At 41.9% G+C, this 26935-nt stretch overlaps 1 protein-coding gene and 1 long non-coding RNA gene across 9 annotated transcripts in view; one reads left to right on the forward strand and one right to left on the reverse strand.

Annotated features, from left to right (window-relative positions):
• Positions 1 to 26935, reverse strand: part of NCKAP5 (NCK associated protein 5) — a 558169-nt gene that overhangs the window by 332511 nt on the left and 198723 nt on the right. For 3 of the 6 annotated variants that reach the window (XM_053405171.1, XM_053405148.1, XM_053405205.1), the window contains exon 1: positions 21105 to 21268. The exons of 2 other annotated variants lie outside the window; for them this stretch is intronic. In XM_053405171.1, the coding sequence (XP_053261146.1) occupies positions 21105 to 21253 (149 nt within the window). In that variant the 5' untranslated portion in view covers positions 21254 to 21268. Of the gene's footprint in view, positions 1 to 21104; positions 21269 to 21567; positions 22186 to 26935 lie in introns of those variants that run through there. One more of the 6 variants, XM_053405178.1, reaches the window with a different exon arrangement.
• Positions 21388 to 26935, forward strand: part of LOC128421924 (uncharacterized) — a 72818-nt gene continuing 67270 nt past the window's right edge. For all 3 annotated transcript variants that reach the window (XR_008332404.1, XR_008332402.1, XR_008332403.1), the window contains exon 1: positions 21388 to 21488. This is a non-coding gene — a long non-coding RNA (uncharacterized LOC128421924). The remainder of the gene's footprint in view (positions 21489 to 26935) is intronic.

The raw sequence follows: 26935 nt of genomic DNA on the forward strand, positions 1-26935 counted from the left end.
AAACAAAGCACAGTCACTCTTAATAATTTGGCATATGGAGATATATAGATATACGCACATACTATATATGTATGTATATATAATCTCCACACATACACACACAGTTGTCTATATTGTCGCATGCCACCCCAATCTCTGAGTGGTGCAAGATTCCAGGGGTTCCAGGTGCTTATGCAGGGTTTGGCTTCCTCAGAAAAAGTGACAGTGGAGACTGTGGTGTCTTTATGATCTATGATTCATTTATACATATATACAACCTGAGCCTACGATGGAGGAACTCACAGCATTAACACCCCAATAAGGTCTTCCTTTTCCCATAGCCACAGCCTTGGATCCCAGTAGAAATCAGGCATGACTCTGTCTCTCAGCTGCCCAGCCTACTTCCTGTTTCTAGCCTCTAGTGTGCCCCCCCTCTCTCTCTCACACACACACACAGTATAGAGCCACTTTATTACCTTAATGACCCTTACTTAGGGGCCATTACTAAGAAAGCTGTCTGCCTATTGCTGGCAATTGGATTCTTGTTGGATATAAGAATTAGCAGAAACTCAAGCATACAGTCTTATTCCTCTTACCGCCCCCCCCCCAAAACCTCACAACAATATATATAGCAAAAGGGGGAAAGGCAGGGAATCACTGCAAGGATTATTTCAGCTGCAACTTGGCCTATTTCTCACAAACAGCAGATGACAGGATTAGACTGTGGCCTGGTTCAGATATTGCTGTTTTGAGCAGCCAAGTAATGGTTTATTTGGCCTGAAAACAGAGCATGCCCATGTATAAATTCACACTGAGAAACTTAGAAATGAACTCAATACTGAGATTATTAGTATTGGCCAGTAACTAACCCATACCGGCTATATGGCACAGTTGAAACCATCATACAGAGATAGGACCAAGTCTCCAGTGTGAAAGGTATCCCACCCAAGCTCGATTGATTTGACTCCAAAAATGTTTGCCCATGTTGCCCACTCACTCACAGCGTCTGTTCCATGAAATATTCACAATGGATTTAACATACCACAATTTGTATCTATGCAAGATACATCTCCAGGTGCAGTTAGTGATCCAGAAAAAGGTACCTGGAACAAAGGCACTTGCTTCTTTCTACAAACAGGACTCCCTTACTAGGTCAGGAAGATGGTCAGCAAGAACACAACCAACAGCACTGAATCCTGGTCTGAAAGATACGTGCAATCAGATTTTAAGTGTTCCTATATGCCTGCTCCTACATGCCATTATACTGCCCAACAGTGAACTCCTTACTATGTCTACTCAGAAGTAAAGGTAGAGGGACCCCTGACCATTAGGTCATGACCGACTCTGGGGTTGCGGCGCTCATTTTGCTTTATTGGCCGAGGAAGCCGGCGTACAGCTTCCGGGTCATGTGGCCAGCATGACTAAGCCGCTTCTGGCGAACCAGAGCAGCGCATGGAAAAAAGTCATGCTAAATTCAAGGGGGCTTATTCACTTGTAAGTGGAGTTATGAGTGAATCCTAATTCATTAGGGCTCATGCAGCATGTAAAATACACTCAGTTCAAGGCATAAAGGAGATTTGCTGCTTGATCTAAGAGGTTCACATTTATTCTAGTATCAGAACAGGGCCTTTGGTGCACACACACAACTTCATAAATTATCAACCACATAACACCAATAAATATCCATTTCCCAAAAGGAAACTAGACGCAAGTATAATTTACTCTACATCCAGAATTCATTACCAACAAAGACTACATCAGTTGGTGGCATACTATATTTCAGGAACTCAGAAGAAAACTATTAATTTCTAAAAGTATTCCAGTGTCTTTTCAGTAACATATTAATACCGGCTTTAAAATGTCACGAAATTATTATGTAGTATCTTGGAACTTTACCAAAATTCAGAAAGAAAAACACCTAAAGGATTTCACATCTGGTTTCCCTTCTGAAAATACTGGTGGCATTTCTTTTAAGCTTGCTTTCTGCACACCAGCTCTAAGTTACAATAAAATGTCCTATCTGGATAAACACGGAGGTGGGGGGGGGGAGTATATTTACACTGCTGCAGTCTTCTCAATCTTTTTTGCAACAGTAGACAATGTAAAAGACCCAAACATGACATTAATACAAAAGGCTATTTTAAGATTCATTTTTCTCCCCCTATTACAGTGAAGAACAAAACCCCAAGCTTTCCAACATCACACTGAAAGCTATAATTACCCAATTCTGTGTGAAAATGAAATGATAACATTGTATTCTATGCAAGATGAAGCCATTGAGAAATGCAAAATGTGCCTTTCATAAATATGATGAATGAATACATGACTGGAATGCAAAAAGTTCTCGTTAGCCCTTTAGCAAGAAAATAAGGAAAATCATGGTTTCCTCCGTTTAGTGTACAAAAAACAACCTCTCAGTAATTTTACACTGAAAAATATTTAGCTTCCCCAGATCTGGTGCTTGCTCTCCTTTCTACAACATGCAAGCCTAAACACCAGCTTGTTGACAAGGACTGACTGATGCCTTTTCACAGAAAGCAGCCCACATGGAAAATGTGCATTTTTGGAAAATCAGTGGAGTGCACATTGTAAGGATGGCTTATCAGAACATGGGCTATAGCAATAGGCGAGTGTTCAACACAACATAGCAGAGCACTGAGGGGGTTAACCAAATATAATATTTTTGCTGATTCAGATCTGATCTGTCCTGTACCTGACTTGGCATTATGATTATGTTGCTGTTTTAAACTGCTTTTTTTATATTTATCACTGTTGTGATAGATTGGGGCAGGCAAGCAGGCAAGGTGGAATAGAGAAGTTTAGAACAGGTTGGAAAGGCGAAGGAAAGAGTAAGAAAAAGGGGGAAAGGGAAACAGGCAGGAAAATGTTTCTGGTGGTGATGGTACGAGAGGCGGATTTTGCGACGCGTGCAGGTGAGCGGTTTTCGGCACCCCCCCGCTAAAAAAAGCTCAACAACTCTGTGCAATCCTCCCCTAAATAAGCTCAACAACTTTTTTCTTAAATTTGAGTCCCCAAAGAAGTGGGCGTCTTATACATGGGGGCGTCTTATACACAGAAAAGTACGGTACGTCGTAGCAGATAGAAATGAGGCTAGGTAGGGAGAGATTCAGGCAGGACAGGGAAATATGCAGTGGCCAGGGGAGAACTGCAGTGCTGAGAGAGCTACTGATCAGCAGTGGCGAAAAGGAGGCAATGAGCAGGGGATAGGGGAACAAACGAGAAGGGAAGACTGATGGTCACTGGGACCAGGAGGTCTGGTGGCGGCAGTGCCAAATTCTAATATATTGTAACCAAGAGTGTTGTGTGGCCAATATTTCACCCCACTCTTTGTCCCATGGTGTTTAGGCATACCTCTCAATGTGCCTGGCATGCTGTTATTTGGGAACATGTTTAAAGCATGTCTGGGACACAATACAGCAAACAAACCCTGAAGCAAGCAAACAATAAATATGACTTCCAAGAGAGAGAAAACATCGGAAAGGAAAGCCACAACTCTATGCCACCCAGTATTTTACCCCTATCTATGATCTGCTCAATGCTCAACAGGATATTTGTTTATTATTATTTTTTAACCCTCAAGTTTGTAGTGGCAGGGAAGGGAGCCCAGTGAAACAGAACTGGAGTTTTGTGAATAAAAATCATAAGGTGTCCACCATCATTTTATCCATTTTTATCTTGACGCCAGAAGCCAAAGGTTCTTTGCTTCCACAGTTATTCGAGAAAAGTATTGATATCCCGTGTACTAAAATCTGAAAACTCTTTGTGTAGCTTTATAAAGAAAGTGAAAGTAGCACAAATGTTCAGTGGTGTCCTAATATGTAGTTCTCAAAGATGCTACTGGCCTATACAGTACTTTAAATAAAAAGGAACCCATATATGTCCACACAAATACATACACGGTCAAAAGTAGCCTCTTCTGAACCAAAGCCCTTCTTGCGGATAGGTGTTTTTTTTAGATTTGTCAATCAGCTATACAAAACAGTTACTGTAGGATAGTAATCATGCATAGTTAACAAACCACTTAATCTGTTTTTTAAAAGCTGTTTTCCTTGCAAAATGGTTTTCTGAAAGTTGTAAAAGAATTCATTCACCAAGAAGCCTGGCAACCTGGAAATGGGTCAGAAAGGAATGTTTCCAGTATATACACATTTCCTTCTTTGCATAGGTTAATATTTCACCATACTATAATGCAGTCTTGTGATGCTGTGGTATTTAAAAATTACTTTCCACTACAGTCTCTCTCAAACACTTGCTGAATGTTTATTTTTAATATTTTCACATAATCCTTCAAATCTTGCTCAGGTGACGTCACAAGTACTGCTTATGTTAGGATTACTCTTGTAAGGAAGCTTGGTATAAAATATACAGTGATGAAGGTTCAACTATTAAGAGCCACTAATTGTTTCCCAGCTAAGTGCAAAGCCCTCCCCAACCATTCGTGAGTGCAGTAATATGCAAAACTGGACTCTAAATCAATAGTGCTTTTACTAAAACACAGCCTCAAGAGAAAGCTGATGAAATTGCTGTGTGCCAAACAGGCGATTTGCCAACTGACTAATCATACAATGGCTAAGGCATGCAAGAAGAGGTTTAGTATTCAGATCCAAAGAAAACACATGGGTATTTGGCAGACCCAGATGGAAAAGCAAAATGTATACATGTGTGGAGGCTGCCACCTTGGCTAACCCATGTCTCACAGAATGAAGGACCTTTAGACATAAAATGAGTGTGGTTCTCTAAAACTGGGTATTAGAAGATGTCTGCCATGTCCCATTAAACTTGCCGTGTCCCATTATATACTGCTTTTTGCCTTTCTTTCATCCAGTCATCACATTCTCAAAATTTATTGATTCAATATTTTTTTTAAAGGTGAATTTATTTAGGATGGAACAAATCCTCTGCTGTTCAAGTTTAACTTGGTTTAGAACAAACAGCCAGTTATGCATACAAGTACTCATAGGATCATAGAAACAGAGTTGGAAAGGACTCTGGAGCCAGTGTGGTGTAGTGGTTAAGAACAGTAGTCTCGTAATCTGGTGAACCAGGTTCGATTTCCCGCTTCTCCACATGTAGCTGCTGGGTAACCTTGGGCTAGTCACACTTCTCTGAAGTCTCTCAGCCTCAATCACCTCACAGAATGTTTGTTGTGGGGGAGGAAGGAAAAGGAGATTGTTAGCCTCTGTGAGACTCCTTAGGTTAGTGATAAAGCGGGATATCAAATCCAAACTCTTCTTCTTCCGAGGGTAGCATGTGGCTGCAGTTAGCCCACACTAAATGAACATTCCCAAAAGATGAAATGAAGTTCACCCTGAACATCTGAATTCCATAACAATTCTGATTTCAAGAGGTTGCCACTTCCATGATGGGTGCCAATCTGAATCCTACACCAGGGGCTGTTGCTAACTGACCATGAAGCCTAATTTGCTTACTTGCGAGGTTAGACTGTGTCTGGTGTTTATTAAGCCTTCGTTCCAATTTGTTTGTGGAGAGGTTATACGACAACGAGTATTCATCCTGATTTGCTAGTGTGATGTTTATCTTCCCACTAATCATTTGTTCATCCTGCACTTCTCAGTGCATTTCCCTGTTACTTTTCTAACCACAACAAGTCCAAAGGGTTCTCAATAACTGGACTGCCACAATTAATAAAAAAAAATCAGCTGGGTGGATAACCAAGTGGTTCTTGTCTGATTTCAAACTTCCAATTAAGATGAAAGAAGGAGTCCCAACTCCCATTAAAAGCCCTGTTTGCTAAATTTTATGCAAATAAAAATAACGCAACCACTGGGGGATTCAGTCAATGATTTAAATTGCTGCAGAATCAGTTGCTGGACTACTTTTTTTTTTTAACCCGCTTTGCTTAAAAGGATGAGACCTAATTACTGTAAAAGAACAGTCTGCTATATTGCTATATGCCTATGAATAGGCACAGCTGCTAGGAAACCGCTGATTTGGATATAGGAGGCAGTCTCTGTATTGATCACTAGCTGCTACCAATTACACCCATTGAAACCATGAACAGCCATCCGTGCCATTTTTCAGGCACATCAGCCCACTCTTGCACAACATTATCTGTTCTTCAGTGAACTGGTAGCTTGATTTCCAATGAAACGTCCTAATATTATCCAAGCAAATAATATTTCTGGATACTTTTCCCCATCAGTACAGAAATGATTAGCTTGGCAGCTAAACATATACCAACATGATTAGATACCAACATATACCAACATGTTCATTTCACCACTTAGTTATAACATATTAGGTCCATCCTATTACACCAGCCACACTGGAGACATCGCAGTGCAATTCATTTCCCAAAACAGATACAGTGGTACCTCGGGTTAAGTACTTAATTCGTTCCGAAGGTCTGTTCTTAACCTGAAACTGTTCTTAACCTGAAGCACCACTTTAGCTAATGGGGCCTCCTGCTGCCGTCGCCCCGTCGGAGCCCGATTTCTGTTCTTATCCTGAAGCACTATTTCTGGGTTAGCGGAGTCTGTAAGCTGAAGCGTATGTAACCCGAGGTACCACTGTAGAGAGAAGTCATATTGCACTACATCACGGGTGTCAAACACAAGGTCCGCGGGCCGAATCCGGCCCGCCAGACCTCGTCATGTGGCCCGTGTAGCCGCCGGCGGCCGCCAGCCTTCACCTTTTATTCTCGTTTTTTGGGGTTTTTTTACACAAGAAAGCCGCCTCTTCAGCGCATGCGCAGCAGCCTACAAGCCATAGAACGTCTGCCCTCTAGCGGCCCTTTGAGGGTGACCAAACTGCTGATGCGGCCCCCGATGAATTTGAGTTTGACACCCCTGCACTACATCAACCAGACCACGCCAGTATCAACCTGACCTGAAACTGATGCAACTCTCTTACAATGCATGGGGGAGTTCTCATGTTATCCAGCTGCATGAGAAGCAGCTACAATTGTAGCAAGTCTCACTTCACTTATATAATGTAAGAAACATGCCTAATGAGGGTATGCCAAATTTGTAATGGTATTCAATTCTACTAGAAATAGGTATGTTACATGACTGTGACAATTAGGATGCCCAACATTACAGGAACACTATCTGATTTATCCTAAGATATACTATTCTATCCTAAGGTAACTTTATGAAGTTCACAGAAGAGAGGTTTCCTGTCCCCTCTTACCTCTACCAGGCCCTTGAGCTCCATCTGGCATTAAAAAGGCAACATTGGGTTGGATACAATGGGCCAGATTCAGTTCTCCTGGAGAAGTAAATGTATGATTTTGGTTGCTCAGAGTTGATTGTGTGGCACATACCCCAGTTCCATATTTTGATATAAATGGGCTATTATTGGAATGGGAGCACTGTGCTTGAAGGGTTTTGTTCTGTCAATAGATCACTTCCTATTTGTTTGGTGCATAGACTATTCCCTTCTCAGAGCGTACATGGAGCCTTCAGCAACCTCATGGGTCTTTGCAGACCCTACAGAAGGATGGCTTGCAGTGCTGGGAGTGCCTGGCCCTATAATAAGACTAGCCTGAAAAATGAGGGTAGAACAAAAGCATTTTACATCAAGCTGGATGTTGCAAATTTTAGTATATTTTATGCTAGTATGATTGTTTTCTCAAAATGTATACTCTTTTGCAATTATTTTAAACTTTCCAATCTTTACTTGAATAGTGTTCCAGTATGCAGCATCTGTTGAGTCTTTCGCTCAGAAGTTATTTTAGAAAACTGCAAAATTGCGTAAGAAAAGTTGGTGTCGTTTTTGTAATACCAGCCATGCATAATTTCTATATTGAGCAGAAGTGAATCTAAACTAAGTACTTAGAAAGAGAGAGAAGGGCTTCTAGAGCCCAATTATATGTGGTTACACAACATAGAAAAGTAAAGTCACTCTATGTGTGCCCAGAGGCCCTCCCTATTATTTCAGACTCAAGTTCAGGGAGTGAAAATGCTTTCTGTGTCTAATTCTTGGCAATTTGGGTTTTAAATTAATCCTGAAAATTGTGCATATTTTGTGTTCAGACATATCTGAAGCTAATGTGGCATACAAATACAGCGAAGCCCAGCTTGCTTGAATAGCAGTTAATATGCAATGATATCGCCTCGGGGTACTGTTAACACAGACCTCTCACTCTCTCACCCTTTACAAAGAGCTATTAATAGTTACTAAAGGATTTTTTGTTTTGCTTTTTAAACAGTATCACATTAGAAAAAGCTAGCGAGACAGGGCTGCAGAATTCAGAAGCTCATCTGGCATCTTAGAAAAAAAATGGAACTGGGCACCGGCATCCAGGTTGCAAGGAAATTGGTTTCTGCTCCTTTCTGACTCCTAGAAAATCTGTCTAGCTCCCAGATTTTGCACCTCTGCCAGTGGATATTCCAAATTAACATATTTGGCAAGCATGAACTACTTCAGATCATTCTGCTTCTAAATAGATAACACTTCACCACTATAAAACCAAGCCCTTCTGGAGCAAGCACAACAAGCGATGAATCCAGTTTTCCTCCCACCTTTCAGCCACTAGAAGGACTGAGACTATACACAAACATTAATCTTTCAATCAGTACTTTTTCACAACAATTAAGCACCTAAAACAATATACAAGATTACTATTGGACAACATTCATCTCAAAGATTTCAGAGAAATACAAGTAACATAATCCATAGGCAAAATACTCCACATCACTTCTCTTAATTGTTTTGTAGCATGTGCATTTCTTTGAACTCTTGGTTATTTTTTAAGATGAACTTAGCATTTATGTTCACCTACGAAAACTTTAAGTTATGATACTTTGAAGCACCAAGCAGAAGAACCAGAAATAGGTCTTTCATCTGATGTAGGGGATTTTTGCCCTTGCCAGCTTCTAGAACCATTTGGGTATTCTTGCTGCAAATATAATTATCACACACACATCAATAGCTATCATTTGTATTTTTTTAAAAAAGAAAAATGTGTGCAGTAAAATAAAAGACACATTCTAACATCCTGTGTAGTTTGGCCCCATAGGGCGGGTGCTAATCTGAAAAACACTTGAAAATAATCAGAATACACTAATCTCAAAGGTATGAGCATCTCCACCTCTATCGTTCTGCCTGGACACTGAGGTCCAGTGTCGAGGGCCTTCTGGGCGGTTCCCTCGCTGCAAGAAGCCAAGTTACAGGGAACCAGGCAGAGGGCCTTCTTGGTTGTGGCACCCACCCTGTGGAATGCCCTCCCACCAGATGTCAAAGAGAAAAATAACTGCCAAACTTTTAGAAGACATCAGAAGGCAGCCCTGTTTAGGGAAGCTTTTAATGTTTAATAGGTTATTGTATTTTAGTGTTTTGTTGGAAGCCGCCCAGAGTGACTGGGGAAACTGAGCTAGGTGGGTGGGGTATAAATAATAAATTATATATTCTTATTATTAATAATCATAATAATGACATTTGTGACACACTGCTCTCTAATGCTCAGTTAATCAAATGGAAAGCAACTTAAGGTTACTTTAAAACTTACTTATACTGTGACCCTTTCAGATATACTTCAGTAAATGCCATTATTGTTTTCTATGGCCTCACTCAGTAAGATGTGAACATGGGAATGGATTTGTAAACAATGTATGTTTTTTTTAATTGCACACTGCCAGTCACAGAGCTAGCAACTCCCATAGCAACACAACATAATCCTTAGTTTTAGGATTGTTGAGACTCATTAGCTCCTAACACCTGCATTAGTCAGGCATAGAAAAGATGTGCTCACCTAAAGGAAAAACTAAAAGCAGCAACTCAGAGACAAGATGAAGATAATTATTTCCGGGTGTGCAAAGTAAGCAAATAATCATTAATTTATAGAAAGCAATGCACTTTTTTCTGCTGAGATACAAAATCTCTGTGGCACACTGGGTTAATGCATCTGGCTGTTAACCAGAAGGTTTGTGGTTCGAGCCCAGCCTGGGATGGCTGTGGGCAGGATTCCTGCATTGTGGGGGGTTGGACTGGAAGCCCCTCAGGGTCCCTTCCAACTCTACAATTCTAGGATTCTCTGATTGCTGACAAGCAAAGCTGATTCTTTCCCTTTTTCATATATGTCCAAGTCAACAAGAGTGTCTTAATGAAATCTGTGGATCACAATCAAAGAGCATGGATTTTAAAAAAATTAATTGTTTTCAACAGTTGGTCCTCAGTTTCCTTCCCCACTAGAGACTTACAGATATCTAAATATGAGTACCCCTTCAGAATGTTTGCAATATATACTTCTCTGAATTCAATTTAAGGTCTCAAAGTTATCAGAAGGTAGGGCAGTTTAATATAGGATGCTCTGGGAGCCTTTTCAGCTGAAGAATGGGGTAAAAATCCTTGAAATAAGTCAACAAATACATTAATGCATGGGGTTTTCACCATTTGGTCCTCAAAGGAGCCCTGTAAAGCACACTAAACAGAGAAACCTCAGTGTCACCAAGAGAGGATGGTGACTGAACAAGGATGCAAAGCCAAGTCTGTAATAACGTCCCACTTCATAGTAATGTTGAGAAGACAAACAAATTCATTACTGCTTCTTAATAGCTATTAACAATAAAGTTTCAAAATGTACCTTTGTTAACATTCAGCCCATCAAGTTTGGCCCGTCTCACACACATTTCAACTTCACATTTTATTTTTCCTATAATTTCTACAACAAATAAATACTTAGCATTTGCAATATGCTTCAGAGTATTTAAAGGACCTCACATTAAACACATCAGTAATTCATATTTTCCTTTATTCCTACTTTTTAACTGCATCTGTAATTGTGATTCACAGGAATACTTATCTCAATAATGAGTGAAACAACACACTGTCATCTTGTATGGTTTTTTCTTTCTTTTTTACAGTTAGATTGTTAAGGGCTGGCAGCACTATCTTATATGAATGAATGTATGAAAGTATGTATCACACACATATTTTTACTATTAATAATATTAATAATTAAATAATGTCAAAGACTTCACATGCCAAGAAGGCCAAGTTTGCACAGTGACCTTTCGCTTCAAAAAAGTTGCAAATTGCTTCAATTGGGCCTGTATTGTTTGAAACGCTAGCACATAGTTGGCCCACATACAGCCAAAACTGTGTTACCATTGGAGCTGCCCCATGGCTAGCCAGTTAGCCTTCTAAAAGAGGTAGAGCAGAGTAGCAAGAACATTGTTACCAGTCCCAGAGCTCTTTTTGTGCCAGGTTCACTTGGGATTCCCAGCACGACAAGAAATTTAAGCTCTCAACCTTGCTTCTCAGGCAAGGCCCACTCGGCATGCCGGCTCGGTGAGTGTTAGGGAATATCACTTGGGGGTTACCTGAGTGAATTCAAGTTGATGAGGGGAAACCCGTGCTATGAATGCATTCCAAATCACATTTTGATCTGATTGTTTGAAAACAAAGAGAACAGGCCACTTTTTCATGAGGCAAAGATAGGTAGCAAATACTTTGCTAAGGAACTTTCTGCTTCTACAATATATTCTGTTTACTAGATTCCAAAAAATTACACAGGCCCAAAAGCTACTCAATGCTTACTTAAGAACATCCACGCTGGATCAGACCAAAGATTTATCCGGTCTAAAATTCTGTTCCCCCAGTAACCAACCAGATGCCAATGGGAAGCCCTCAAGAAGAATATGAATACAATTGTCTTGTTCCTCAGCAACTGACATTCAGAGCCATATTGAGTGTTTCTAATGATACAGGTGAAATTCTGGAGTCTCCCATCGTGTGAGAAGGCCACAGTATTTGACCCTTCCCTAGAGTGTGCTTCTCAAAATACTTCATATGCTCTAAACAGCAGCATTCTCCTTCACATAGTCAGGGTGAGTTCTAAAGACAAGTTATCCTGAGGTTTAAATTAAGCCCTGGTGACACTGATCATAGATACATGGGATCCTAGCTAGGACACTGATGCCCCCACCTTAAACACAAATGCATAAGCATTTACCCAGATCGTTTAAAGGTAACTATTGAAAACTTACTTTAGCAAAGTTAACACTCTCTTATTACTTAATCTACTCACATTTTTCTCTCTCTTTATCTACAGCAGGGATACAGAATAGGATCCAGTTGGCTGGCCAGATCTTGAGCTCCCCCCCCCCAGTGGACAGGGCTGGCCACCTGTCACTCAAAGGTGCCACCATTAAATCTGTTGACCCAACTTCCAAAGGAAAGAATCCTTAGAGTCTAAGAAGTGTAAGGTGGCAAATTTGGTTGGGGAAAACTTCTCTGTCCCTTTATCCTCACAACAACTTATGAGCATAGGCTAGACTGAGAATTGTGACTCATCCAAGCACACCCACCTGTTTGCAAGCATAGATGGAATCCCGGGCCTCTCCAAGTCCAATGTCAACATTACACCATACTGCAGCAACAGCGGAATATAGAACTGCGATATGACTTACAAATCAAATGCTGCCTTTGTTTTTGAACCTATGCATTTTTTTCAGGAGCACCCTGATCACATTAGGAAAAAATGTGATGGTCTGGAAAAACACCTGGTCTGCACAAACAGAAGACGCCACACCTAGGAGAGCACCTCCTTTCTACCTTTTGTACTTGCATTCACATAATATATTTAAAAACCTCATGAGTCAACACATTTAAGGATAAGGGGGAAAATTACTTCATACAAGACTTCTAAATCAATTATCCACAGCCCAAATGCTATTAAGGACTCCATGTACCCTAACCAAGTCTCACTGTGCAAAGCAACAAGAGGTGCTTGTACTCCTTTAGCAGGAGAACCAATAGACTAGGGATGTCATTCAGAAGGGCAACAAGATAAACACTCCCCCAGCACTGCTTCCCCAGTCAAGTAAGCAATCCCCTCTGCAGCTGCTCTGAAGCACAGAAAGCAATGTCAAAAGATCTGATGACTGGTTTCAGCATTACATCTTGTTTGGCTGCAAGAGCAAATTTATTTCTACCTTAAAATGGATGGACAGCACTTACAAAGTGATTGTGCTTGTTGTAATTTCCATAACTATGAAAAGCTTCATCCACTAATTTATGAAGTCTACACAGATTAATTCATGCATATTACACTGTTGTTGGAGGCACAAAAGCAGGGCAGAACCATTTTCTTCCAGCTAGTTGACAAATCATGGTATTTTCCTCTCTCCCACTGCCAACTGTGCTAAGAGGAGAACATCTGGGTCAAAGTAGGAATGAAGAGAGGCACTTTCACATAGAGCATTCATGAGGCCACTGTGGACTGTGCTTAGTTGCGGGACTTCAGAGGATATCTTCAGACCTTTCTCATGATAAATCAGCATGTGTTTTGTTTTTAATGCTGTTATTAAACATGATACCAGGATGGGCATTACAGATGAAGTCAAAAACAGAACCACTAAAAGCAATTACAAGTCCTATAAAAAGGAATGCTAAATTGCTATCAATTATGAACTATTTGCTTTGAAAATCTGGTTTGTCACATCTGACAATCCCACAGTAATTTTTGTTGACCCGTTGTCCCATAACTCTGAGAAGCCTGGAACTAAAAATGCAATAGTGCCTGGCAAATACAAATCCCCAAACAAAGTATAATAACCTTAAGTAAACTCCTGTCAGGCAAAAGTCCTACACATCAAACAGTTCCCACAATGTCTTGTGCTGTTAGCTAGCAGAAAAGTCCCATGATGGCTCCATATTCACGGACATTAGGAGACCACAGAGCTTCTACTTCCACAGGTGATAATTTGGCGAGAAACGTATGCAGGCAATCCTTTGGGTTAAATTACTTGCATATAAAAGACAGTGGATGCTCTGGTTGCTAACGTGATCCATGTGGGATGCACGTTCGCAACCCGCAGCGTTCGCAACCCGCAGCGGCACATCTGCGTATGTGCGGGTTGCGATTCTGTGCATGCACAAAGCGCAATTTAGCGCTTATACGCATGCGCAACTGCCAAAACCTGGAAGTAACCCGTTCCGGTACTTCCAGGTTTTGGCGGTCCGTAACCCAAAAAAACGCAACCTGAAGCGTCTGTAACCCGAGGTATGACTGTACTAAATTGAAACTTATGCTTAATGAACTTTGAAACAAGGATATTATCCAGAGCTGAAAGTTATTTTAAATAAATTATATTTACAAGCTTTCTGTTTGGACTATTTTGACATTAAATTGTAAGCACAAAATGGATATTGGAAGAAAGGGGTTACCCCTCAAATGCTGAAAAGGAACTAGGTGCAGCAAGACCATCTTGGCTGTGAATCCTAGAAGACCTGCTCCCTGCCTTGCAGGCCTTTTACTACCTGGCTTGTGAGGGCAGGGCCTGACTGACTCCAGCTACAAAAGCTTAGGCTGCTGAACAAACACTTGATCTGGAGGACTGTTGGAGGGGTTGTTGTTGCTGATTGGTTTTTTTGTATCTTTGTTTTAGATCTTGTTGTGATTTATACTGAAGTCATTCACTTTGGTTGTGTGTTTTTTTAAAAAGTTGTATTTATTGTTTATGACTACTTTTGTTATGTTGTAGTTACATATTCTTTTCATGTTGTAAGCTGCCTTGAGAATAGTTTGAACTGCAGAAAGGTGGCATACAAATAAAATTATGTATGAATGTATGACATAAATTTAGCAACAATTTAAAAATATATATTTTAAATCATGCATCTGTTTTTGGATGCACAGGACAAATTTTTATCCCATCTGCTCTGAAGAAAAATGAAAGTGACTATGCTAGTAAACTGTTTTGAGACCCGCAATTAATAAATTATTTCTAAAGAAGTGTGATATACACACACACAGTGGTACCTCGAGTTACAAATGCCTCAGGTTACAAACGCTTCAGGTTACAAACTCCGCTAACCTGGAAGAGATACCTTGAGTTGAGAACTTTGCCCCAGGATGAGAAGGGAAATTGTGTGCTGGCGGCGCAGCAGCAGCAAGAGGCCTCATTAGTGAAAGCACACCTCTAGTTAAGAACAGTTTCAGGTTAAGAACGGACCTCCAAAACGAATTAAGTTTTTAACTAGAGGTACCACTGTTAACACACACACAGACACACAGACAAACCCTATCTATAATAAAACTATTCATAAGCATATATCCACATTAGTCAAGTCCACTGAACTTACATCAGTCCAAGGCCGCATGGCCAGTGATGAGACAACTTGTAATATCTAGAGGACCACAGGTTAGCCAGTCCTGAACTAAAAAAAGTTTTTAAATTCAGACCAAAGAGAAGAAATTACTCCGCACTTCCATAGCTTGACGATCACAGTACCGAAACTGATAGAGTGCATTTTCTTTAATCATCCAGCCCAGGCTCTGACAGCCAATATCAATAGCAGGAATGGCCTGCTGGATGGAAATATGGGATATGCCTACACTGTAGCAGCACCTCAACTGTAGAATTCTCTCCCCATGGAGGTGCAACAGCTTTTACCTTTTGAAGCTTCCAACCACAGGTGAAAATGTATGCATTTACTTAGCCTTCATTTATATAGAATTGTAGAGTTGGAAGGGACCACAAGGGCCATGTAGTCCTGCCCCCTGTGATGCTCGAATCTTTCGCCCAACATGGGCTCAAACCCACAACCCTCAAGTTAAGTCTCATTTTCTACCAACTGAGCTGTCCCAGGACTTTTGGCATAACTGATTAGATTGCCCAAGGTTATAGAAATCAGGGATCATTATATCATCTACTAAAAATTTTGTTATGTTACTATAATCACTGTTTTGTTGTTGATTTTATATTTTTAACTTAGTTTTATTAATTGTTTCATTAACTGCCTTGAGATCAATTCTGAAGAAGAACAGCAATAAAATAAGCAAATCACAACAGAGAAAGCTGCCTATGAGGATAGATTGCTCTATTAAGATTTTTTTAGTTTAATTTCCATCTATCATCCATCACCCATCATTATAGCAGGGACAGATGCCAATGTCATTCAGCTTCCAAACCAAATAACCGTTTCATCATTCCAAGCAACCTGGAATCCAAAGATAGACGATATTCCTCTGAGAATATATAAATACAATTTTATGGCTGCTATGTTATTAAAGAACAAAAACAAAAACAAGCCCCTCAAAGGATTTTAGATAATGTCAAAATAGCAACAGCTTCAGAACTAAAAAAAGAAAAAAAGTTAACAAACAGGACAACTGCCAGTTCAGCCACTCTGAGACCATGGTGACAGTGTATTATCCATTGTTTTTCTATGGCAAGGATAAGAACTTGAATAAACATGCAGCATTGCCAGCTCATGGAGGAAGCACACAGGACACTATCTTACAGAAGATCAGACTATTTGCCCATCTAACCCAGTATTGTCTACTCTGACTGGCAGCACCTTGCCAACACTTCAGACAGGAGACTATCCTATCATCTCCATGTCTCTTTCTATCAAGCGAATCTGGGACCTTCAACATGCAAAGCATCCCCAACTGATGAGCACATGATTGAAGCAGAATGGTGTAGCCCATCACGGCAAGGCCAAAACAAACTTACGCCTGTGATAAAGAACAGAATGGCACTGCCATCGTTCCACAATGCCAACTGGACTGGAAGTTGAATCTTCCAGGTTAGCTAGCAGAAGAAAAAACTATGGGGTGCAGAATGGACCATGTGGCACCTCCAATAGTCAAGGTGCTCCTGCATATATCCAGGGAGCCTCCAAGCACCTATGACCTGAAACAATGGCCTCACTTTGCCTAAAGGTAGGACCAGCCTCACAGTCAATACACACATAACTTCCGCACAAAGGAACAGAACAAAGTATTGCCACTACTCTATGTTACTTTGCCCTCTTTTCCTCATAATGTGTGCTAGAACATGTGCAATGTGACTTGCATAGTGTATAGTGCATTTCCCTACACTTGACAGCCAATAACTTTAAGTAGGTGCAAGGAGGGGAGAGTAGCACAACGAGGTCACACCTGGCGTGGTTTGCACATTATACAATGCCAAACTACTGTTTAGCATGAAGGAGCCAAGTGTGCTGGTGTACATTTTGAAAATCGTGGCCACTTTGGTCCTCTTACAGTCCTTCTGCTGCTGCACTATCAAGAGCATTGCTTCTGAAGTCAGGCTCATGCTTGGTCTCACTCCAAACAAACCACAAGCTGTAACCAAGATTTGTTTGTGGCTCGCCACTCATGCTTTGTTTGGAGCTAGACATACATGGTCCCAGATTTGGATGTAATGCTAAACCAAGTCATGGTTTGGCTTGGCTCCTAGTAGTGAGGCAGCAATCAGTGGCCACAATCTTCACCCTGTGTACCAAGAAACTTGTCTTGCCTTGGGCCGGGCCTGATGGGCCGTATAAGAACTGCTGCTGCTGCTGCTGCTGCTGCTGCTGCTGCTGCTACCCAGGAGGACTCCCCTGCTGAGCGCCTGAGGGCCCCAGTCCTGCCACTCACCACCTGGTCTAGGGAGGGGCCTGAAAGGCCTATAAGAACTGCTGCCGCTGGGCAGAGAGGGCTCTGTTTTGTGTGTGTGTTCTTTAAACTGCTGTTATTTTTTACCTATGTCATTTAAAACTGGGATATTAATGCTATATTCTTAATTTTAGATTTTTATTTATGTGGAAATTGTTTTCCATTTGGTTGTGTATTTTTTGATGTGGTTTATTTATTGCTTATGACTTTTGTAATTATGTAAATCTTGTCATGTTGTAAGCCGCCTTGAGCATTGTTTTTAACTGTGGAAAGGCAGCATACAAATAAAATGATGATGATGTTGTTCACAGTTTGCCATGGTTTGCCTTATGGTGACATGAAAACTGAGCCATTGTGTTATACTACAAGTGAATACAGAAGGCAAATAGGGAAGGCAACTCTATGTCTAAAATGTTTAGCTCATTCCTGAAGAGTATTGATCTTGGGACACTAAAATTAAGTATGCTTCCATGCAGTAAAGGAATCAACATATTTAGAAGAGAAGAAGAAGAGTTTGAATTTGATATCCCGCCTTTCACTCCCCTTCAGGAGTCTCAAAGCGTTTAACATTCTCCTTTCCCTTCCTTCCCCACAACAAACACTCTGTGAGGTGAGTGGGGCTGAGAGACTTCACAGAAGTGTGACTGGCCCAAGGTCACCCAGCAGCTGCATGTGGAGGAGCGGAGACGTGAACCCGGTTCCCCAGATTACGAGACTACCGCTCTTAACCACTACACCACACTGGCTCTCAATTAATTAATTAATTAATTAAGTAAGTAAGTAAGTAAGTAAGTAATGCAAAACTTGTGATACCTTCAGCCAACTTATTTATTCATCAACACAACTATGAGAACAACAGTACTGTGACATCTTGCCAAAAACACAGTTAAGAGTAACTATAAAACAAATATCAGGTGCAGTAATGTAAAAATGTTCATTCTAGAAGCAACACATGACTTGTCACAATGCTGCTCACAGCATAGGCATCTGAAATTACATGTCCCCAAAGTGACATTACCCAGTTTCCAATAAAATATAATAATAATAATAATAATAATAATAATAATAATAATAATAATAATAACAATTATAGTCTTGTATCAGCCCTTCCATTCCCAAATATATGCCAAGGAGTTAATGGATGAAAAGAGAGAGAGACAGACAGACCACAAGAAACACAATAAAGGTGGGTTTCAGTAACTGATACAGTTGGATTCAAACAAGTGTATTGTATAGGAGGAGACTATAGGAGAGTTTCCATAAACTCATCTTTATGGAGAAGGCCTGCAGGTGATGTTTTGCATATAGAAGGTCCCAGGTTCAATACCTAGCATCTCCAGGTGAGACTAGGAAAGTCCACTGCCCAAAATCCTGGAGAACTGCTACTAGTCAGTGTAGACAATACTGAGCTAAATGGACGCGTGGCCTAACTTTGTATAAAACCGCTTCTTGCACATCATAAACCAGTTCATGTATCAATTGTCATAAGTATGCTAAATAGGGTGAGAGTATATAATGACATCTGAATAGCAGGTCTAAGCAAAGTAATTAAGCAGGGATGAAAACAGGCCATGTTCATGGACTAGGTTAGATGGTACTGGCATAAACAGAATGATGTGTGCTCACTGGTAGAAATGAGGGAATTCATTTCAAGGAAGACATGCTAGACAATATTTCATTTGTGATGAAACAACTATCTTCAAAACCACAGCTTTCCAATTCCCACAAAAAGCCATAGTTTGATTGGTTCCTTAATGATATATGATTAAATGATAGCTACACTACAGTTCTCACTGTGATTTATGCTTAATTGCACTTGTTGGAAGAACTAACCGTGCAATTTAAGCTCTCCATCACTAACCAGCACGCTCTGAATAAAATGCATCTGTGATTAAACAATTGTTGTTCCTCTTTTTCATTTAGACTGATTTTCTATAATGCAACATGTAAAGTAGTTCCAAATCCATGTAGCGAAATATCACTAAAATATTAAGTAGTTCTGTCACTTATGAAAGTAGCCTGTCAGGAAGCTTAAGCATGCAGGCTTGCAATACAACATCATGTAAACTTACAGTTGTGCCTTTAGCACTCTAACCAATAGAATCATGAATACACCAAGTGATGTTTACAATGCATGAGGATCATCACACACAGTAGTGCTTGCTGCTTAGCTTAGATGCAGTAGCTGTTGGGAATTTGGTACAACAGTAAAAAGGCACAACTTTTTGTCATTTTATACTAAAATACTCAAAGTCACAGTACATAGACAAAACTCGCTGTTTAGCAAAAAATTTTTAAAATGTTTAAAGATGTAGCTGGACAGTTTATAGCCCCATCACCCACAAAACACATATGGTGTAATTAATGCCTCACCAGATCATGTGGGATATTTAATTGCATTGATCATATCCCTTCCAGCACTTGGGGGAAAGTAGCTTTTTTTTTTAAAGAGAAGGTGAACAGGGGCAGGAAAAGAAAGGATGGAAAGAAAGGGAAATTAATATTTCTATTATCTGGAGTGAGCTGGTTTCTTTACAAATTGCTTCCGGAGAGCTTTAAAGAATCCTTCTGGGTCAGTAAGATAGGTCGGTTTCAGTGCTCAAGCACAGAAGTAAATTTACTTGAAAAGCTTCATTTATCTGAACCAACAGAGGCATAGATAATGAAGAGCAGAAATAAAGGTCTACTGCAACCACACCAACTGCTTAGATAAACCAGCCAGATCACAAGGAGGAAGCCGCTGGGATTAACCCCCAAGATTAAAAAAAATCTGAATCATGGAAATTATATACAAATACACACACACACACATGTGAGCACAGAAAGCTTTGGTCTCTCTTCCCCACCCCCCTTTCTCTCTTTGGTCATCCTAAAAAATATCATATTTCTCTGCTATCAATCAGAATTAAGCTGCTTATGGATGCGTAGCAATTCGGTACATGCAGTTGCCAGTAGCAACAGAGCATACAATTGTAGGGCTCTCCTCCTCCAGCAACAGCAGCAGCAAAAAGGAGGAGTGACCAAAGAGGGGCAGCAGCAGATGGGACAGCAGAGCAGGGACAGCAGAAGGAACAGGAAAAAGAGAGGCAAGGGAAAGGGCAACGGATAGCAGCAGGAAGAAATGGAAACAGTAACAAAAAGCAGAAAGGACAGAAATGCTGGGCCAGAAGGAGCAAAGATTCCACGGCAGTAATTTATAAAAGGACAAGAAAAGGGCAAGAGTTGCAGGAGCTTCAGAAAACTGGTGGAGTAGTGACAGCAGCAGGAGGAACTCCAAATGACAGAATCAACAGCAGGAAGTTGACAGAAGCAAGTGTCTCCTATTTGTAGATTTAACTACTCCGTCCATTCGGAAATCAACAGGGCCACTGTGCTTAATCCCGATTCGCCAAAGTGCTATGCAGCAGCTGTCTGGCTGCCATTCCCCTTGCCCCACATGTTGCCCCCTCACCACATGTTTAACAGCAATGCTAGTCCTGTACAGGCTGTTGAGAACTTGGCAGCCGGCTAGTACTGCTGCTCAGACCTAGGGTCTGTACATTAATCTGCACAGAAGCATGTGTGCCGAGGGTGACACCGGTTTGCATAGCGGTTAAAGAACAAACGACCAGACAAATGAGTTCCTACAGATAATCAGGAGGAGAAAATAAGACACACTCGTAGACATATAGATGCACGTGTTTACACCTACAAACGACATCTCCCCAATGCTCCATTGTCGGGAAGAAGGGCATTCCATCCAAATCACCTTGCGAAGCGGAGCAGCTGCCGCCCACGCTGGCGTCGACGCACGCAGCACGCTTCGCCCCCATGCACTTGCCCACGCTCGCCGTGCACATGCAACTGAGGCACCCACCAAGCGCCCGCGCGCAAGCCGGCCTCTTCGCGTGCATGCATGCACTGCACGCGTGAACCTCTGCAAAAACAGCATGCATGCCCGTGTCAGCTGCTCTCCCATCTTGCTTCCCGCACAAGTCCGCCCCCCGGCTTGCACACCCCCCCGACGACCTCTCTCCCGTACTTCGCCCTTAACCCAGGAGTGAAGGGGAGGAGACGCCGGCCCGGGGGGGGGACACACGCCAGAGGGCGGGGTCCAGTCCAGAACTGGAGCGGGAAGCCGGCAGGCGAGCAGGTGAGGAAGCCGGGGAGGGGGGGGTGAGAAAGAGAGGTGAGGCCCGAGGAGGGCCCCGCCGTCGGCGTCCGCCTCTTACCTGCTCTCCGGAGCGGCATTCTGCAGCAGGCGCGCACCAGGGGCGGGGCCTCTATAATCCTCGCGGGCCTCCGGGAGCCTTGCAGGAGCCCGTCGCTGGCGGCGTCGGCGGGCCCCGAGTTCCTAAACTTCCCATGGCCGCGGCGGCGGCGCAGCGAGGGGCCCCCGGAGCATCAGCCGCCTTCGCCTCTTCGCGCTGCTCTAGCCGCCGCCGCCGCTTCTTCCGCTTTGTTGTGCTCCTGCTGCCGGGCTGGCTCTAGTTGGCGCTCCTTGTCGGGCTGCGGCAGGGCCGCCGCCGCCGCCGCCTCGCATGTGCTTGGGGAGGGCCGGCCAGGCGGCGGGGTGGGAAGGTGGCACACTTGCCGCGGGGAGGGGAGCCACTCAGGCGCGGCGGCGGCGGCGGCGGCTCCTCGAGGGGACGCGCGGAGGGGGCTCTGGCGGCCACCGCCGTGTGCAGGAACTGCTGGTTCCGCGGCCGGGGCCTATCGACTCCCCGCGCCGCCCTGAAGGAACTGCTTAGGATCGGGGCTGTCAAATCCAGCCCATCTGCTGCAATCATAATCAGTCTCAACTGAATGGCTCTGACAAATCTGTGCCTGCAGCAGGGGTTAGGGAAGTCAGGGGGAGGGAGGGAGGCAGGCAGGGGGGTGAGGGGAGGGAGGGCGTGAGGGGAGCTCTCGGCGAAATACTGCTATTGTGTGCTGGGAACTAGGGTGCCTGCGAAGTAAGAGGCAAGCGGGGAAAGAGAGGCGCTGGGCTGGGAGAAGGAGGGGGCAGAAGCCTCCCCACCCCCCAAAACACCCACTTTGCAACAACGACAAAAAAGACACACGCAAGAGCTCCCTCTGTTCCCAGCTCCGTTTGTTGACCCCTCCCCCAATAAACCCCTCCTGCTAATTAACTAAATCAACAATTACTGCACCTTAATCTGATTAGCAGTTTTGCTCTGGAGGAACAAGCTGGTGCGAAAGATGCCAGCCTTAATTCTTTTTTCCTCAAGAAGTGAGGAGGAAGTGGGAGGCCCCCCCCCATGCATTGTTTGAAACTGACAGGGTTGTGTACTTTTTAATGCTGCCAACTTGCCTAACGTCAAGTAACAGCAAGTGTACGAAAGGACATTTGGGTTGCAGGAGTGGGGGGCAATGCTGCTGATGGGAAGAGTTTGTAATATTAAGGAAGTTGAAGGGAGTTTGGCTTTGGGGAAAACATTGAGTGGCGCACTTTCTGGTTAAGGCACCTCAAACTTTCAGGGGAAGAGTGCCTGTGGAATTTCCAAAGCTATATAGTGAGTGCAGTGACTCCTTTGGGCTCTGGAAACCTTCAGGAAAGTAAGATCAGGGCAGTTTCAGGATTGCTTTTCTACCATCTATTGATGTATATATAATGTACCCACAATTAAATATCCTGCACACTAGTGATGCAGCTGATGTTCAGAGTTTAGAAGTTTAGAATACAGTCGTACCTCCGGTTAAGAACTTAATTTGTTCTGGAGGTCCGTTCTTAACCTGAAACTGTTCTTAACCTGAAGCACCACTTTAGCTAATGGGGCCTCCCGCTGCCGCCGCGCGATTTCTGTTCTCATCCTAAAGCAAAGTTCTTAACCCGAGGTACTATTTCTGGGTTAGCGGAGTCTGTAATCTGAAGCGTCTGTAACCCGAGGTACCACTGTACTTAGTAAGGAATCCTGACACCCACTTTGGTGACCATGCTTAGCAGTACTTTAGGCAGAAGACTTCTGGGAAACTGCATTTCCCAGGGGTTCTGAGACCTTACTAAGGACCCAGAAGCCCTGGTAAAGAATGATAAGAAGCCCTACTATAGTGGTTCATTTGGTGGAGAGACATGGTCAGGACTAACCAAAGTGTCAGAAACAAGTTTCAAGATCTCAAAAATTCTTTTTCAGACTGGATATTAAACAAAGAGGGACAGAGGCAGGGAGGATAAAATATGCCTTGAAGCCCCATAATAGGAACACAGTAAGCTTACTTAAACCTAATCAGGCCATTTGACTACCTGTTTTATACACAAATATGTGACTCATGAAAGATTCCTTCAAATTTGTAATAGCAGTACAGAGTTGGGAGATACAGTGATACCTCAGGTTAAGTACTTAATTCGTTCCAGAGGTCCGTTCTTAACCTGAAACTGTTCTTAACCTGAAGCACCACTTTAGCTAATGGGGCCTCCTGATGCTGCCGTGCCGCCAGAGCACGATTTCTGTTCTCATCCTGAAGCAAAGTTCTTAACCCGAGGTACTATTTCTGGGTTAGCGGAGTCTGTAACATGAAGCGTATGTAACCTGAAGCGTATGTAACCCGAGGTACCACTGTACTACTTTTTAAGGATAGTACTGTTCCCAATATGACCGAAGTATCAGGGAATTGCAAAAAAATATAATATAGAACTCCTCATTACCTTGCATTGTTATATATCACTATTATCATTATACTGTTTAGATACATTTATGCTGTATATGTTATTTTGGAATTGTTTTATTGGAAATATTTGTGTGTTGTTGTTGTTTTAAAAAATGCTTTGTGCTGCACGTTTTCCACAATGTCCCTCTAAGGAAATGGGAGATCTGTGTAGCTACATACACACTATACATTTAAAGTGCACACAGAAATAATCATGGGAACTATAATTTGTTAAGGGTCCTAGGAATCCTAAACTACACTTTCCAGGATTTGTGGGGGTTTTTTTGTGGGGGTGCTTTAAATGTATGGTGTGTATGCAGCCTGTGTCTCACCAACCAACCCGCTCTAAGGGGTTCTACAAATTGTAGAGCTTAAAAACTGAGCAGATGGAGTTGGTTGGAGGAAGATATAAAATATACATGGAGACTTCTTGTTTTCTAGGCTGTTCTGTTGCCTGGATGGCATAGTAAGGCAATGAAAACATGACTCTTTTAGAGAGTGGGGCCCCTCTACATGTGGATGCTGTGTTTGAATGGGGAATGCTCATCTCCACAGTATTTTATAAAAGTATGTGCAGATCTTATTTCTAAGCAGACACACAAAAAAGTCACTACTAGTAGGGGAAGAACTTCTGCCTAGTAACTACATCTTATTATAATGTGGTGATAAGTGCAAAAATCCTTAGAACGTTTTTTTTGGGGGGGGCTTGATTCTTGTGTATATACATTTTTTGTGCTATGTCTGCAAAAAAAAAAAAAAGTTACTTCCAGGAAGATTTCCAGGTCTACTTATTTAGATTAAATGTCAAATGAAGGAACTTGGCGGCATTTTGGTAAAAGACTCTGTATTCTTGCCAATTAGGAGAATGTCTCTTGCTGGAGAAATAAAAGATGCACATAAGACTAGTGAGCTAGAAGTGGCAAAGGAATGTAAGATAAGGAAGCTAATCCAAACAAACGGCAAAAACATAGTTTCTAAGCTATAAGGAAGGAAGTAGAGTAATCCAGGCCCCAGTTCGATAAAGGACTTAAGCATGCATCTAAATTTAAATACATAAACACCTCCTCCCCCAAAGAGCAGATTTAGAATAGAGACAATAAAGTCATATATATGCACAAGTGACCTACTGGGTTGTGGCTACAGAGCACAGTTTCCCTTGTCCTCAGTTAATAAACATCAAAGTTCGTAATTGGATTCACAGTACATTAAGCCTCTGACATAATAAAAAATAATAATGCCATTGCAACAAACTGTTATCATACTATCAATAGTCCTTGCTTCGAAAGTTACCTTGCTAATTACAAGCCAGTTAGCTCAGCATTGATTTTGGGTACAGTAATGGAAACACTGATGTGGGGCTCAATTAATGCAGCTTAATGAGCGAAAAGTAAGATTGCATTCAGTCAGCATGGATTTTATGAAAGCAGATTTTGTCCGCTGCATCCTACCAATGACAGTTGTTTGGTGGACAAAGTAAATTCATGGTACTCCGATAACATTTGTAAAAAGGATCTGCTTGGCTCCATCTTAGCTAGCATGACTTCCCTGTAGGAACAGCAGAGTTGGTCCAGAGAAAAAGCAAATACTTCTGCCCACACATGGTTCCTTATTACAAATGTTCATAGAAAAGTGTGGGATCCAACTACAGCTCTCAATTAAAACAATTTCTACTCTTTTCAGTAGATAACATCTAAGAAAGTAAAAATAACAGCATGTTATCTCAAAAGCCTGGTAATACTGTACACTATTTTTACATCATTCCTTCACAACAGGAAATCATGCTATAACTGGACTGTCTCCTCAACTTTCTTTCATGTTAGGAAAAAAAATGTGTAGGGGATTGATCCTGTAAGTTTACAGAGATGTAGTGGTGATGGCTTTTAGAATCAAGCCAGATAAAAAAGAAAAAGCTCTGTTCATGCAGGTACTGAGGCCTGGCCATTGCCCAATGTAATGGACAAAATTGTAGGTGAAGTTGGTCAGCCAAAAATTGCTAAATGTTGTTTGTTGTTTGGGAGGATACTGTTGCACTTGTGTTCTGCTTGTGGACTCCCATGAGCATCTAGTTGACCCCTGTGAAAACAGGATGCTGTGCAAGATGGGCCTTTGGTCTGTTCCAGAGGGGTCCTTATTAATGAGAAAAACCATTACACTTTTTCAAATACAGGAAGGAAGAGAACTCTTGCTAGCACCTTGCTCTTTAAGGTCCATCATAATATTAACCACAAATTCTTAGACATGGCTTCTGTGGAAGAAAAATGCTTGTAAAAATAGAGAATGGTCCACTGAGCTCTCCCAATAGGTGGGCAAATTCAGAGTCCAAAGTGTTGTCTGTACTGCAGTAGTTCATGAGAGTCGCATCCTGACCTGTTAAAAACTAGAGTAGGGCAGAGATAAGTTTAGTTCCAGTGGAAGGGAACCTAAGTTCAGCACCTCCAAGACATCACATGCAGAAAGTCTCTCTTAAAACATGGCTTCATCAAATGAGATTTCAACCATAACTAATAAATTTCAAGAAACTCATCTTAAATTTCCAATGCTCTTTTTGTACACAAGGGCAGAACACACACACACACACACACACACACACACACACGGAGAGAGAGTCTATATAATCCATAAAAGAGCATGAAGTCTAATTGATCTTTATAGTACTTGCCTTATGCAGTAAATATTTGCATAGTCTTATGTAATACTTGTGTATTTGGGTGGTTGGATTGTGTATGTGTGTACACATGTGGAAATAGCAATCTTGTTAATGTACGTTTCATTCATTTTGTAAAAATAACAAAATTACTCATCCCCACCTATTCCTTGTATCCCTACCCCCTTAACCCTCTTTTTCACTCCTGTCAGATTTCTCTAACCTTTCCCCAACCATCCCAATTTTTATTTAGAGAAAAGAACAAAGGAAGCCCCTGCATAAAGTTTCATTTTATTTATTTTTGAAAA

Source organism: Podarcis raffonei, chromosome 1 (assembly GCF_027172205.1).
Source record: "Podarcis raffonei isolate rPodRaf1 chromosome 1, rPodRaf1.pri, whole genome shotgun sequence".
Taxonomy (NCBI): domain Eukaryota; kingdom Metazoa; phylum Chordata; class Lepidosauria; order Squamata; family Lacertidae; genus Podarcis; species Podarcis raffonei.